This window comes from Lontra canadensis, unplaced genomic scaffold (assembly GCF_010015895.1).
Source record: "Lontra canadensis isolate GAN:19392208 unplaced genomic scaffold, GSC_riverotter_1.0 scaffold88, whole genome shotgun sequence".
Taxonomy (NCBI): domain Eukaryota; kingdom Metazoa; phylum Chordata; class Mammalia; order Carnivora; family Mustelidae; genus Lontra; species Lontra canadensis.
The window spans coordinates 2,915,038-2,929,356 of NW_022631082.1; the positions used below are offsets into that span (position 1 = coordinate 2,915,038).

Here is a 14,319-nt window from a genome sequence, read left to right on the forward strand (position 1 = left end):
CCTTTTCTGGTTCCACACAAATTTTAGGATTATTTATTCCAGCTCTGTGAAAAATGTCAATGGTATTTTGATAGGAATTGCATTAAATATTTATAATATTTTGGGTACCATAGACATTTTAACAATATTTATTCTTCCATTCTATCAGCATGCAATGTTTTCCCATTGCTTTGTGTTTTTGTCAGTTTCTTTAATAAGTGTTCCATGGTTTTTAGAGTACAGAACCTTTCCCTCTTTGGTTAGGATTATTCCTAGATATCTTATGGTATTCGGTGCAATTGTAAATGGGATTGATTCTCTTTTAAAGATTTTATTTACTCATTTGTCAGAGAGAGAGAGCATAAGCAGGGGGGAGCAAGAGGCAGAGGGAGAAGTAAACTCCCCACTGAGCAGGGAGCCTGATCCGGGACTCAGTGTCAGGACTCTGGAATCATGACCTGACACGAAGGCAGAAGCTTAACCAACTGAGCCACCCATGCATCCCAATGGGATTGAGTCTTTAATTTCTTTTTCGTCTGTCTCATTGTTAGTGTATAGAAATGCTACTAATTTCTGTGCATTTATTTTGTATCCTGCCACATTCCTGAATCACTCTGTGAGTTCTAGCAATTTGGGGATGGAGTCTTTTGGGTTTTCCACATAGAGTATCATGTCACTGTGAAGAGTGAGACTTTGAGTTCTTCTTTGCCCATTTGAATGCTTTTTATTTCTTTTTGTTGTCTGATTACTGAGGCTGGGACTTCTGGTACTATGTTGAACAACAGTGGTGCGAGTGAACATCCTTGTCATGTTACCGACCTTAAGGGAAAGGCTCTCAGTGTTTCCTCACTGAGAATGATATTCACTGTGGGCTTTTCATAGATGGCTTTTATGACATTGAGTTATGTTTCCTCTATCCCTACACTGTGGAGAGTTTCAATTAAGAAAGGATGCTGTATTCTGTCAAATGCTTTTTCTGCATCAATTGAGAGAATCATATGGATTTTGTCCTTTCTTTTATTAATGAGATGTATCATGTATCATGTTGATTGATTTGCAAATGCTGAACCATGCTTGCATCCCAGTAATAAATCCCACTTAGTCTTGGCAATTCATCCTTTAAATATACTGTGGAATCCTATTGGCTAATATCTTGGTGACTATTTTTGGCATTCATGTTCATCAGGGATATTGGTCTGTAATTCTCCTTTGTCTTTGTCTAGTTTGGGGCTCAGAGTAATGCTGACTTCGTAGAAAGAGTTTGGAAATTTTCCTTCCATTTCTATTTTTTGAAACAGCTTCCGAAGAGTAGGTATTAGTTCTTCTTTAAATGTTTGGTAGGCTACATCAAAAACTAATGATGTATTTTATGGTGACTAACATAACACAGTAAAAAAATTAAAAATTAAAAAATGTTTGGTAGAATTCTCCTGAGAAGCCATCTGGTCCTGGATTCTTGTTTGTTGGATGATCTTTAATTACTTCTTCAGTTTCTTTGCTGGTTATGGGTCTGTTCAGATTTTTTTATTTCTTCCTGTTTCAGTTGTTTTTGTATTTATTTATTTATTTATTTATTTATTTATTTATTTGGCAGACACAGATCACAAGTAGGCAGAGAGGCAGGCAGAAAGAGAGAAAGGAAGGGAAGCAGGCTCCCTGCTGAGCAGAGAACCCAGGACCCTGGGATCACGACCTGTGCCAAAGGCAGAGGCTTTATCCCACTGAGCCACCCAGGCACCCCTGTTTCAGTTTTATAAGTTTCCAGGAATGCATCCATTTCTTTCTGATTGCCTAATTGGGACAGAATTGCTCAGAATTGCTCATAATACATTCTTAAAATTGTTTGTATTTCCTGGTACTGGTCATGATCTCTCCTCTTTCATTAATGATTTTACTAATTTGGGTCCTTTCTCTTTTCTTTTGGATAAGTCTGGCAAGGGGTTTATTCATCTTATTAATTCTTTCAAAGAACAAGCTGCTGGTTTCATTGATCTATTGTTTTGGTTTCTACTTCATTGATTCTGTTCTTTATTATTTCTCCTCTCCTACTTGGTTTAGGCTTTATTTGCTGTTATTTCTCCAGCTCCTTTAGGTGTAAGGTTAACGTGTATATTTGAGACTTTTCTCCAAAATTTTGAGAACTTTTCAAGAAAGGCTTTACTGCTATGTACTTCCTTCTTATGACAGCGTTTGCTATATCCCAAAGGTTTTGAAGAGTTGTGTTTTCATTTTCATTTGTTTCCATGAGTTTTTAAAATTCTTTAATTTTCTGGTCGACCCATTCATTCTTCAGGATGCTATTTAACCTCCAAGTATTTGAGTTCCTTAGAAATTTCCTGTTGTTGTTGAGTTCGAGTTTCAAAACTGTGGCCTGAAAATATGCAGGGAATAATCCCAATCTTTTGGTACTGGTTGAGACCTAATTTGTGACCCAGTATGTGATCTATTCTGAAGAAAGTTCCATATGTACTTGAGAAGAATATGTATTCTTTGTTTTAAGATGGAAAACTCTGTATATATCTGTGAAGTCCATCTAGCCAGTGTGTCCTTGAAAGCTCTTGTTTCCTTTTTTTTAATTTTATTTTTTTCAGTGTTCCAAGATTCACTGTTTATGCACCACACCCAGTGCTCCATGCAATACGTGTCCTCCTTAATATCCACCACCAGGCTCACCTATCCCCTCAACCTCCTCCCTTCCAAAACCCTCAGTTTGTTTCTCAGAGTCCACAGTCTCTCATGGTTCATCTCCCCCTCTGGTTTCCCCCAATTCACTTTTCCTTTCCTTCTCCTAATGTCCTCCTTGTTATTCCTTATGCTCCAGAAGTAAGTGAAACCATATGATAATTGACTTTCTCTGCTTGACTTATTTCACTCAGCATAATCTCCTCCAGTGCTGTCCATGTTGATAGAAAAGTTGGGTATTCATCCTTTCTGATGGAGGCATAAATATTCCATTGTATATATGAACCATATCTTTTTTATTTATTCTGAAGGGCATCTTGGCCCTTTTTTTCATTACATCTGTATCTTTGGGGTAAATACTCAGTAGTGCAGTTGCAGGGTCATAGGGTAGCTCTATTTTTAACTTCTTAAGGAATCTCCAGACTGTTTTCCAAATTGGCTGCAGCAACTTGCATTCCCACCAACAGTGTAAGAGTGTTCCCCTTTCTCCACATCATCTCCAACACTTGTTGTTTCTTGTCTTGTTTCCTTTTTTTAAAGATTTTTATTTAATTATTTGACATTGCTGTGAGGGGGTTTTGAAGTCCCCTACTCTTCTTGTATTGATATCAATGTATTTCTTTAACTTGGTTATTAATTGGTTGATATAATTGGCTGCTCCCAAGTTAGGGGCATAAATATTTACAATTGTAAATAGGTCTTCTTGCTGTATAGACACATTAACTATGGTATAAAGTCCCTCTTTATCCCTTATACAGTCTTGGTTTAAAATCTACTTTCATATGAGGATTGCTAACTCAGCTTTCTTTTGAAATCCGTTAGCATTATAAATGGTTTTCCACTTTTAGTCTGGAGGTGTCTTTAGGTCTAAAATGAGTCTCTTGTAGACAGCATGTGGATGGGTCTTGCTCTTTTTATCCAATCTGATACTCCGTGTCTTTTGATTGGAGCATATAGCCCATTTATTTTCAGAGAGACTACTGAAAGATATGAACATAGTGCCATTGTATTACCTGTAAGTGCCTGTTTCTGTAAATTGTCTCTGTTTCTTTCTATGTCACTCCTGGGCTATCTCTTTGCTTACAGGATCCCCTTAATATTTCTTACTGGGCTAGCCTAGTAGTCACATATTCATTTAATCTGTCTGTCCTGGAAGCTCTTTATCTCTCCTTCCATTCTGAATGAAAGCCTTGCTGGATAAAGTATTCTTGGCTGTATGTTCTTCTCATTTAGTACCCTGAACATATTATGCCAGCTCTTTCTGGCCTGCCAGGTTTCTGTGGATAATTCCTTTTTTTTTTTAAGTTATGTTGTTAGTCCCCATACAGTACATCAATAGTTTTTGATGTAGTCTTTCATGATTCATTCTTTGCATATAACACCCAGTGCTCAATGCACTACTGTGTATTTACCCCAAAGATACAGATGTAATAAAAAGAAGGGTCATATGCACCCCAAGGTTCATAGCAGCAATGTCCACAACAGCCAAACTGTGGAAGGAGCTGAGATGCCCTTCAACAGACGAATGGATAAAGATGTGTTCCATATATACAATGAAATATTACTCAGCTATCAGAAAGGATGAATACCTAATATTTGCATCAACATGGATGGATCTGGAGGATATTATGCTAAGTGAAATAAGTCAAACAGAGAAAGACAATTATCTGTGGATAGTTCTGATGTTAAGTCTGACGTTCCTCCCTCTATAAATAAGGAGCCTCTTTTTTCGAGCAACTCTCAGGATTCTCTCTTTTTCTCTAAAATGTGCAAGCTTCACCATTATATGTTGGGGTGTTGAACTATTTTTATTGATTTCAGGAGACATTGTATCTTCCTCTTGGACATGAATGCTTGTTTCCTTCCCCAGATTATGGAAGTTCTCAGTGATGATTTGCTCAAAAATACTTTCTGGCCTCTCTCTCTCTCTCCACCCTCAGTCCCCCCAATAATTCTGACATTGGCTCATTTCATGGCCTCATTAATTTCTCAAAGCCTTTCTTCATGGGCTGTTAGTTGTCTTTATCTCTTTTCCTCAACTTCCTTCCTTTCCATCAACCTGTCTTCTAGATCACTTACTCTCTTCTGCCTCATTCACCCTGGCTGTTTGAGCATCCAATTTAGGCTGCATTTTAAAGTTTGGCGTGATTAGATCTCATTTCTGCGCTAAGAGATTCTCTACTGTCTTTTAATGTTTTTACAAGCCCAGCTATTAGCTTTATAATTGCTATCCTGAATCCATCACTGACATCTTACTTATATTCACATCAATTAGGTCTGTGGCAGAGAACATTGCTTCTGGTTCTTTCTTTTGTTTTGAGTTCCTCCTTCTAGTCATTTTGCCCAGAGAAGAATGGGTGAGCAAGTGAACAAAATAAAAAAATATCAATCACCAGCCAAGCAAAATACACATTAGACAAATCCAAAGTGGTCAAAAACCAAAACAGAAAAGCAAACAAAAACAAGAGAAAACAAAATAAAAAGAGAAAAAAGGGGGAGGAAGAGATTAGTCTCACAGGGTGAATAAAGAAGTGTTCCTGGGTGAATTTTGGTCTTTGTGTTCAAAGACACTAAATCCCAAAATTGCAAAGAAAGCAAAACTTGTATATATAAAAAATTAAAATTATATAGAGTACAAAAAGGCCAAAAATGAAGTGAATCTCTATAAAATATAGATGTAAAATATAAAAGTTAAAAAATGAATTAAGGGGCACCTGGGTGGCTCAGTGGGTTAAAGCCTCTGCCTTCAGCTCAGGTCATGATCCCAGGGTCCTAGGATCGAGCCCCGCATCAGGCTCTCTGCTCGGCAGGGAGCCTGCTTCCTCCTCCCTCTCTCTCTGCCTGCCTCTCTGGCTACTTGTGATCTCTATCTGTCAAATAAAATAATAATTTAAAAAATGAATTAAAAATATAGAGTTGATAAAATAAGAAACTAGTTGAAATGGGAAAAAAGAAAACAAACAAAAAAAAGAAACAGAAAATTTTAGACGTAAAGATAAATGGATCATGAGAAAATCCTCAAGTTCTATGTAATATTTTCCCCTAGCACTGGAGTTTTACAATCTTGTGGGATCCCTAAGCTAGTTGTGCACCTGTTCCTCCAGTTTGTCTTCTGGGGGAGGAGCCTGCTGTGCTGCTTCTCAGGTGTCTTTTTCTGGGCTGAGTTGTTCCTCCCCTTGCCAGGGGGCTGGTCTCAATGTAAGCTGGTCCTCTGTGTGGGTTTGTTCCCTGAGGGCTTTCCACACCTCTTTAGAGGATCAGAATAAAAATGGCCATGCCCCAATCTCCAGCCCCAGAGCTGAAAGATCAAAGTCCACCCCCCAACTTCAGTAAACCCTCCTGGACAAACAGTTTCACTTTTGTGTGTGTCAAACTCCGTAACTCCTCTGGTAGGTGACCATAGCAGTCTCCTAGGGGGATTCTGAGGGACTTGCATTACTGCCCTTTGTGTACCATGGGGCTGAGAGAGGTTGCAGGCTCATGCATGTACCCATTCCACCACTCCCAGAGGGATGGCTGACTGTCACCCTACTGTCCTTTCTGAGGCTGCACCCAAGAGCTGTTGCCTGGTCATGGGCATACCTGTTTGACTCCTCTCAAGGCATGGCAGGCAGTGCACACGTTGCACTCTTTTTAAAGGTGCTTAGGTGGAGAGCAGTCACCCCATTAGCCTGGCTCTTGGTTTATGGCGACCTGAGTTAAGATTCCCCTCCTGGGCTCCCCAGCTATAACCAGTTTCCCTGCTACAATGCTTGGGCACTCTCCCAGTTCAGGTATCCCGGTTAGTTCTGTGACTCCTGGGATCCCGAGACCACATTTACTCACCTGGAATTCTGCCCATTTCATCCCCTGAGCCCCTTTCAGACCGGGATGTCTTTCACTGGAGCAGATTTCTAAGGGTTCTGATTTTGCCCCCCAGGGCTCTATCACTTTCCAGTAATCAGCTTATAGAAGCTCCCTACCCCTTCCGTTTATCTCTGATATCTCCCCTCAGATTTGTGTCTCCATACCTCCTACTTTGCAAAAAAGCAAGGAGAAAAAAGTTTTCTACTTGTAGAGTTCCAGATATATGTCCTTACATCTCGGGCTGGATTCCTGGCTATTCAGAATGGTTTGATAGTTATCCAGCTAAATTCAAGGGACCAGATGAAACAAGGTCCCCTACTCTTCCACAACCTTACCTCCTACCCTTCAGTGATTGTTTTTCTATTTGTAGAATTGCAGCAATTCTTTTCTTAGATCTCAGATTTTATTCACAGTTGTTCAAAAGGATGTGATAGATAACCAGTTGAATTCAAGGACCAGATGAAACACGGGTCCCCTATTCTTTCCCCATCTTCCCTCTGATCGAAACCTATATTTTACAAGCCCTGTTAAGGGTCAAGCTACAACCTTCCCAACTACTTAAAAACCAAAGTAGAATTGGAGACCCATTTTTTATTTTGGGAATTATGGGATCCTCCAAGATTATGGAGACGAATCTCTCCTAATTAAAGTAGACATGACATTGTTTCCTGTGATGAATCTATGATGTTAACCCAACTTACATATTTTCTGTCCTAGAAATCGACGTTGTGAACTGCTCTAATTTCAGTAGTGATCCAACGTTTCAGAACTGTCAGAAGCAGGTAAGGTTCATCACTTCATGGGTTTGCACAAGTGTACAGAAGACCATCCTCAGAATAGAGTGGGTAATGTAGGGAGGGATACCTCACCATGGTGTGCAGGTGTATTTAATATATATTGTCATGTAACAAGTGACCCCCAAACTTAGTGACTTAAACAACATTTACTGTGTCTAAATTCCTATGAGTCAGGAATCCAGGGAGTCCTTTGCTGGACATGTTGCCATGGGATATCTAACAAGGCTGTCATGAAGGTGTGAGGATGGAGAGTAAGCAGAAACCTCACCTGTGCTGACAGGAAAGGAAAACCATGGAGCTGCTTTGGTAAACAACCTGGCAACTCCTCAAACAGTTAAACATAGATTTATCATATTCCCAGTAATTCTACTGCTAGGTATATAACCAAGAAAATTGAAAATACATGTCAACACAAAAACTTGTACACCAGTGTTCACAGTGGCATTATTCACAAGAGCCAGAAAGTGGAAATGACTGACATGACCACGAACTCCTAAGTAGACAAAATAAATGTGGTCCATCCATACAATGAGCTCCTCCTCCACCATAAAAATGAATGAAGCATTGACACACGCTACAACATAGATGGACCTTGAAAACATGACGCTCAGTGAAAGAAGCCAGACAAAAAATGTCACAGAGAGCTTGATTCCTTTTATATGAACTGTCCAGATAGGCAAATCCTGAGACACAGAAAGTAGACTAGGGGTTGCCATGGACTAGGATTGGGGGTGATTGCTCAAGAATGCAGATTTTAGGGGAGAATGTTGAAAATGCTCTAAACTTTATTGTGGTTGTAGTGATGGTTGTACAAATCTGTGAATATACTAAAAGCCATTGAATTATATACTTTAAATGGATGAGTCTTATGGGTGAATTATATCTCAATGGAATTGTTAAAGAAAAAAATGTTAGTTGAGGGGCACCTGGGTGGCTCGGTGGGTTAAAGCCTCTGCTTTCAGCTCAGGTCATGATCCCAGGGTCCTGGGATCAAGTCCCACATCGGGCTCTCTGCTCAGCAGGGAGCCTGCTTCCCCTCCTCTCTCTCTCTGCCTGCCTCTGCCTACTTGTTATTTCTGTCAAATAAATAAATAAAATCTTTAAAAAAAAAAAAGGTTAGCTGAATTGGCCAGTGTGCATAGTTGGTCTCCCAATATAATTAATCAAAGACTTTTAGTACCTACAGAAAATGTTAAGACCATATATTCTGAGCTCCTTTGTTTTTAATTAGGGACCCTGAGGCCCAGAGGATTTAAGTCACTTTTTCAAGGTCACAAGGCTTGTTGGTGCCAAAGCTGTTTTAGCAACCAGTTTTAAAGGATGTTTGGCAAAGCAGAGGATCATAGAGAAAGAGAGGAAAAATAAAACAAGAAGAAATCAGAGAGGCAGACAAACCATAAGAGACTCTCAACCATAGGAAACAAACTGAGGGCTGCTTGAGGGGAGGGGAGTGGAGGATATGGGGTAACTGGGCGATGGGCATTAAGGAGGGCATGTGATGTAGTGAATATATTATATTATATTATATTATATTATATTATATTATATAAGACTGATGAATCACAGACCTCTACCTCTGGAAAAAAAAAAACAGTACATTATTGAATTTCAATACATAATTGAATTTAAATTTTAAAAATTAGGGAAAAAATGATATATGAAATTGGGGCTCATCTATCAAAACTACTAGACAACCAGCCCAAGCTGATTAAAGGAAAAATAACAAATCCTTCTTTTCTTCTTTTCTCTTAGTTAAATTTGAGCAGTTCTATAGACAACAGCAGAGAGATCTGCACCCGTTTTGCAAAGCTGTCCCGCAGCTGTGGAGAGAGAAAAACTACTCTGTCCCTACAGGTCTGAGCTTCTTTTCCTTTGGTTCCAGGTGCAGGTGGATGCCTTCTCCTCCACCACCTCCCTTTTAAGTAGACTTGTATGGTGTATATACAATGAATCTTGGAACACTGAAAAAATAAAATAAAATCGAATCAGAAAAAAAAAAAAAACAAGTAGACTTCGTCTTTCAGAGCAGTTTTAGATTCACAGCAATGTTGAGCAGAAATAGAGAGTTCCCATATATTCTTGCCCCCTTCATATGCACAGCCTGGCCTGGTATCTGGCACCAGATGGTGCTTTTGTGAAACTACAATGTCATGTCAATGTCACCCCAAGGCCAGAGTTGTTGACATTAGGCGTCATACTTCATGCTGCCCATTCTGTGAGTTTTATCAAATATATAATGACATGTGTCCACCATTATAGTATCAAACAGAATAGTTTTGCTGCCCTAAAACTGCTCTAAAAATCTCATCTCTATGAGTTTTTATTAAGGAGGGCATGTGCCGTGATGAGCACTGGGTGTTACATGCAATTAATGAGTTATTGAACACTACATCAAAAACTAATGAGGTAGTATATGTTGGCTAACCGAACATAAGAAAAAAATGTATTTTAATAAAAATTTTCTATATCCAAGGAGTACATGATGATATTTTGATATACATATATGTAATGAAATGATTACTACAGTCAAGCTAATTAGCATATCCATTTCCTCACATTTACCTTTGTGTGTGTGTGGTGAGCATTCCTGAAAGCTCTTAGCAAATGTACAGTGTATTATATAGTATTCTTGTTTAAAAGATTTTATTTATTTTTTTGTCAGAGAGAGAGAGAGAGAGAACAAGCAAGGGGAGTGGCAGGCATTGGGAGAAGCAGGCTCCTCACTGAGCAAGGAGCCTGATTCAGGACTCTTAATCCCAGGACACTGGGATCATGACCTGAGCCAAGGACAGATGTCTAACCAACTGGGCCAACCAGGCATGCATATTATATAGTATTTTTAACTAAAGCCATCATACTATACATGAGAAGTTGAGACTCATCCTATATACATGCAACTTTAGAATCTTTGACCAATGCAGATGGATACTTAACCAAATCAAAACCAAACACTACTATAATACTGGAAAGTATTGAAAGACATACTAAGGAACTGAGTCTACTGAGACTTACCTTCTTAGGATATGACGTATGTGAAGATTCTCAGAATTGGGCTCAACCAGCATTTGCCAATTCAGGAAATCTCATTTCACACAGTTCCTTTGGAGTCTGTGCATACAAGGTTGTGGGATGTTCCCAGAAAAGATTTAAGGTCCCTCGAACCTCTGTCAATGAGAGTAAATACCTCCTCTTTTGTGCTTCTTGTCAAATTTAATTTTGAATTTATCACATGGCAAAATGTTGTGGAAAGGCAATGAAAACCAAAGTCTTCTCCCAACATAGAAAAATGCACCAAAAAAGTCTAAGAGAAGGAAAATGGTTTTATTATGGAATAAGTATTAAACCAGCATGCTTTTGCTTTTATAGTGCCAGATCCTGGGCTCAGGGCTATTGGTAGATTTATCTGGCCCAAACACAAGCTTGAATTTGTTCAATTAAAGGACTTTGGTCTTGCAAAGCCTCCCATTCATCTAACAAGCCTTGTTTCTAACAGGAAATCGGGAACTCTTACCATTTTCTCACAAACCTCACTTCCCAATTAACCCCTGGAAATCAAAAAGAGAAAGCAAGGCTAGTGACCACCTACCTGCAGAGTATAGAAGCGGCCGTCCTTGCAGCTGCATCCAGAAGTCCAAAGGAAACACAGAAGGAGGAAGGGCCTTTTATGGGTAAGGAATCACAAGGATGGTAAGTACAGCTCCCCTTCCCTGTTGCCAGGCTCTGTTCTACTGAGTTTGTGTATCACCTCACAAAATCCTCCTAGTAGTGCTGGGATAAGTGTGATTACTTCTATCTTATATTAAGGGGGCTGAGTCCCAGAAAATGTGCCTGAGTTCCTGGCATCCTAAATGGTATAAGAGTCAAGAGTCAGACTCTGCACCCAAGTCTGAGTCCACAGTCTTCTCTCTCAACCAGTACACAGTCAGTGTGCACTGCCTGGTATAATTTTGCATTTCATGGATTTGATTTTTTCCTACATGGACCCACCATCAAAAGTTTGCAGGTAGCCAATTTCATAAAGTACTACTATGACAGAGGAAATGAATAGGGTGTGGTTTTAATTTTGGATTGGACATACCTCTCTATTTCTTAAAAACATTCACAGAGATACAGATCAGCAAGTAGAAGAAAGTATACACCATCTATAATCCTGCAGATTCAGAGAAACCTACTCTAGGTTAGTGTATTATTTAGTGATTGCTGCATAACAAGCGATCACAAACAACACATATATAATTTATAGCTTCCATGGGTCAGGAGTCAGGGTATGGCTTAGCTGAGAACTCTGCTTGGGCGGGTCCCCCAAGACTGCAGTGAAGGTGTTGGCTAGGGCAGGAGTCTCATCTAAAGGCTTGAACAAGGGAGAATTTATTTCCAAGCTCACATGGTTATTGACAGGATTCAGTTCAGTTCTACTGCTGATTTGGAAACGGTTCTTTCTCTTCTACCTTCCTTCCTGGCCTGTGAGTCAGTGCTGGGTTGAAGAGCAAAGGGTAATACCTCACATCCACTTGGAGGGCTATTAACAAAAACCAGAAAATAACAAGCACTGATGAGGATATAGAGAAAATGGAGACCTTATGCACAGCTGGTGGGAATGTAAAATGGTACAACGATGTGGAATTTCTTGGTAGTTCCTCAAAAAATTAAACATAGAATTACTACATGAATCAGCAATTCCACTTCTGGGTCTGTACCCCCAAAGAACTGAAAGCAGAAACTCAAAGAGATATTCATATATCTGTGTTCACAGCATCTTTATTCACAGTACAGTAGCTAACAGGGGGATGCAACTCACGTGACCATTCATAGATGACTAGATAAACAAAATGTGGTGTATCCAGACAACATAGTATTATTCAGTCTTAGAGGAAAGACATTCTAACATGGAGGAAAGACATGCTACAACATGGATGACCCATGAGAACGTTATGCTCAGTGAAATAAGCCAGAAACAAAAGAACAGATTCTCTATTATCCCACTCATAGGAAGTCCCTAGAGGAGTCCCATCCATGGAGACAAGAAGCAGATGGTCAGAGCCAGGGGTGGGTGAAAGCATGAGGAGTTTGTGTTTAATGGGAACAGAGCTTCGATTTGGGAAGATGAAAAAGTTCTAGAAAGGGATTGTGAGGGTGTGATTGTGCTTAACACCAGTGAACTGTATGCCTAACCATGGTTAAAATGGTAAAATTTATGTTATGTGTATTTTATTCCAATAATGATAAAGAAAACAGTGAAGGTGCCTGATTAATTCCTAGTTCACTTTTTGAATTTGGCTAAGTGCCCATGGAGTTTGGCCATTTCCTTTCCACACTAATCAAGAGTTATCAGTTCAGGAGTGTGTGGGTTTTTCTTATTGGTGTCCAGTGCAGAGAATTATCACATTGGAGCAGGTGGGCAAGTGGATGTTGCTGTTGACCAAACATTCTCTGTTTTTTAGCCATCAACACACAAAGGGTTGAGAACTGCAGGCTGAAGACACTCAGTTTGAAGGCAGAAAAGCAGACCATGGATATTCACTGCACCACCAATGAGGAAGAAATCTTGGGAGGTACTCTATATGGTGGCCCTAGAACTTAGACTATCAGTCCAAGAATTTCCCCAGTGGAATTCCATGTTGCTCCAATAAAACAGTTCATAGAAGCTTTTATTGTTACTTGAGTAAGTTCCATGAATGACACTGATAAAGCCAGAGTCTGGGAAATTCACATTAGATTCTTACAGCCAGAAAAAAGAAAAAGAAAAGAATCCTATTTTGTTTACCTTGGATGTGTTGGAGCAGGAGTAGAGTTGAGATTTTTTTTTATTTTTTTTTATTTTATTTTTTATAAACATATATATATATATATATATTTTTCCCCCAGGGGTACAGGTCTGTGAATCTCCAGGTTTACACACTTCACAGCACTCACCATAGCACATACCCTACCCAATGTCCATAACCCCACCCCCCCCACCCCCCCCTCCCCCCAGCAACCCTCAGTTTGTTTTGTGAGATTAAGAGTCACTTATGGTTTGTCTCCCTCCCAATCCCAACTTGTTTCATTTACTCTTCTCCTACCCCATTAACCCCCCATGTTGCATCTCTTCTCCCTCATATCAGGGAGATCATATGATAGTTGTCTGAGTTGAGATTTTTTAATGGCTTCCCATGTCTTTTCCTTGCTTAAATCACCTCAACCCTATGCAATGCTTTAGGCTGGTTTCCTTAAACAGCTGTCTTTCCCTTGCAAATGGACAATGAGTGGCTCCCCATTTCCTGGAGGAAACCAATCAGCCTTTTAGCTCTTTCTCTCTTTTTAAAATTTCTGAATATTTGTGTTTATTTTTATTCATTTATTTTTTTTTTGCTTTAAGTTTTAAATTTTTAAAGAATTTTTACTTGAGATATAATTGACATATAACATTAGTTTCCAGTGCATGACATACTGATGTCATATTTGTCTAGCTCATTTTAAAAACTGTGCAGTCTAAATTTAATCACCTTTAAGATTTTTCCTTTACTATTTTTCATATGACCTTTCCCTCCTGCAAACTTACCTGCTAATAGTCTTTTTCTCCCTCTTTCACTTCCTTGCTCTCCCCTTCATCTCTTGCCTTCTTCTCCCCTTCTCTCTTTCCTTCTTTCTTCCCCCTTTTCTTCTTCCATCCCATTTTCTTTCCCTTCCCTTTTCTCCCTTTCTTCCTTCTCTAAATCCACCCATTCACCCACCCATTCATCCATGCATCCATACAATCCACCATCTTTCCTTTCACCCATCCATCCATTCATCCTTCTATCCATGCAAGCATGCATGCATGCGTCCATCCATCCATCCATTCTTCCATCCATCCGTTCTTCCATCCATCTACTCACTCACTCTCCCATCTATTAAACTGCCTGCCTTCTTTCCCCTCTTCCTTGATTCCTTCCATCATTTCATTGCTTTGCATTGGAAATTTGGGGGAATATAATAATGACTTCACATTTTCCTAGCTCCATCCTAAAGTTGGTTATTAAATATCTGTAATCCT

The 14,319-nt window shown here is 39.4% G+C and overlaps 1 protein-coding gene across 1 annotated transcript in view; it reads left to right on the forward strand.

The window, feature by feature from the left end:
• Nucleotides 1-5,935: 5,935 nt before the first annotated feature.
• LOC116882832 (putative adhesion G protein-coupled receptor E4P) overlaps nt 5,936-14,319 on the forward strand; it is a 33,072-nt gene continuing 24,688 nt past the window's right edge. The window contains exons 1-5 of the mRNA XM_032883464.1: nt 5,936-6,050; nt 7,225-7,289; nt 9,057-9,158; nt 10,798-10,972; nt 12,746-12,856. Coding sequence (XP_032739355.1) covers nt 5,936-6,050; nt 7,225-7,289; nt 9,057-9,158; nt 10,798-10,972; nt 12,746-12,856 — 568 coding nt within the window. The remainder of the gene's footprint in view (nt 6,051-7,224; nt 7,290-9,056; nt 9,159-10,797; nt 10,973-12,745; nt 12,857-14,319) is intronic.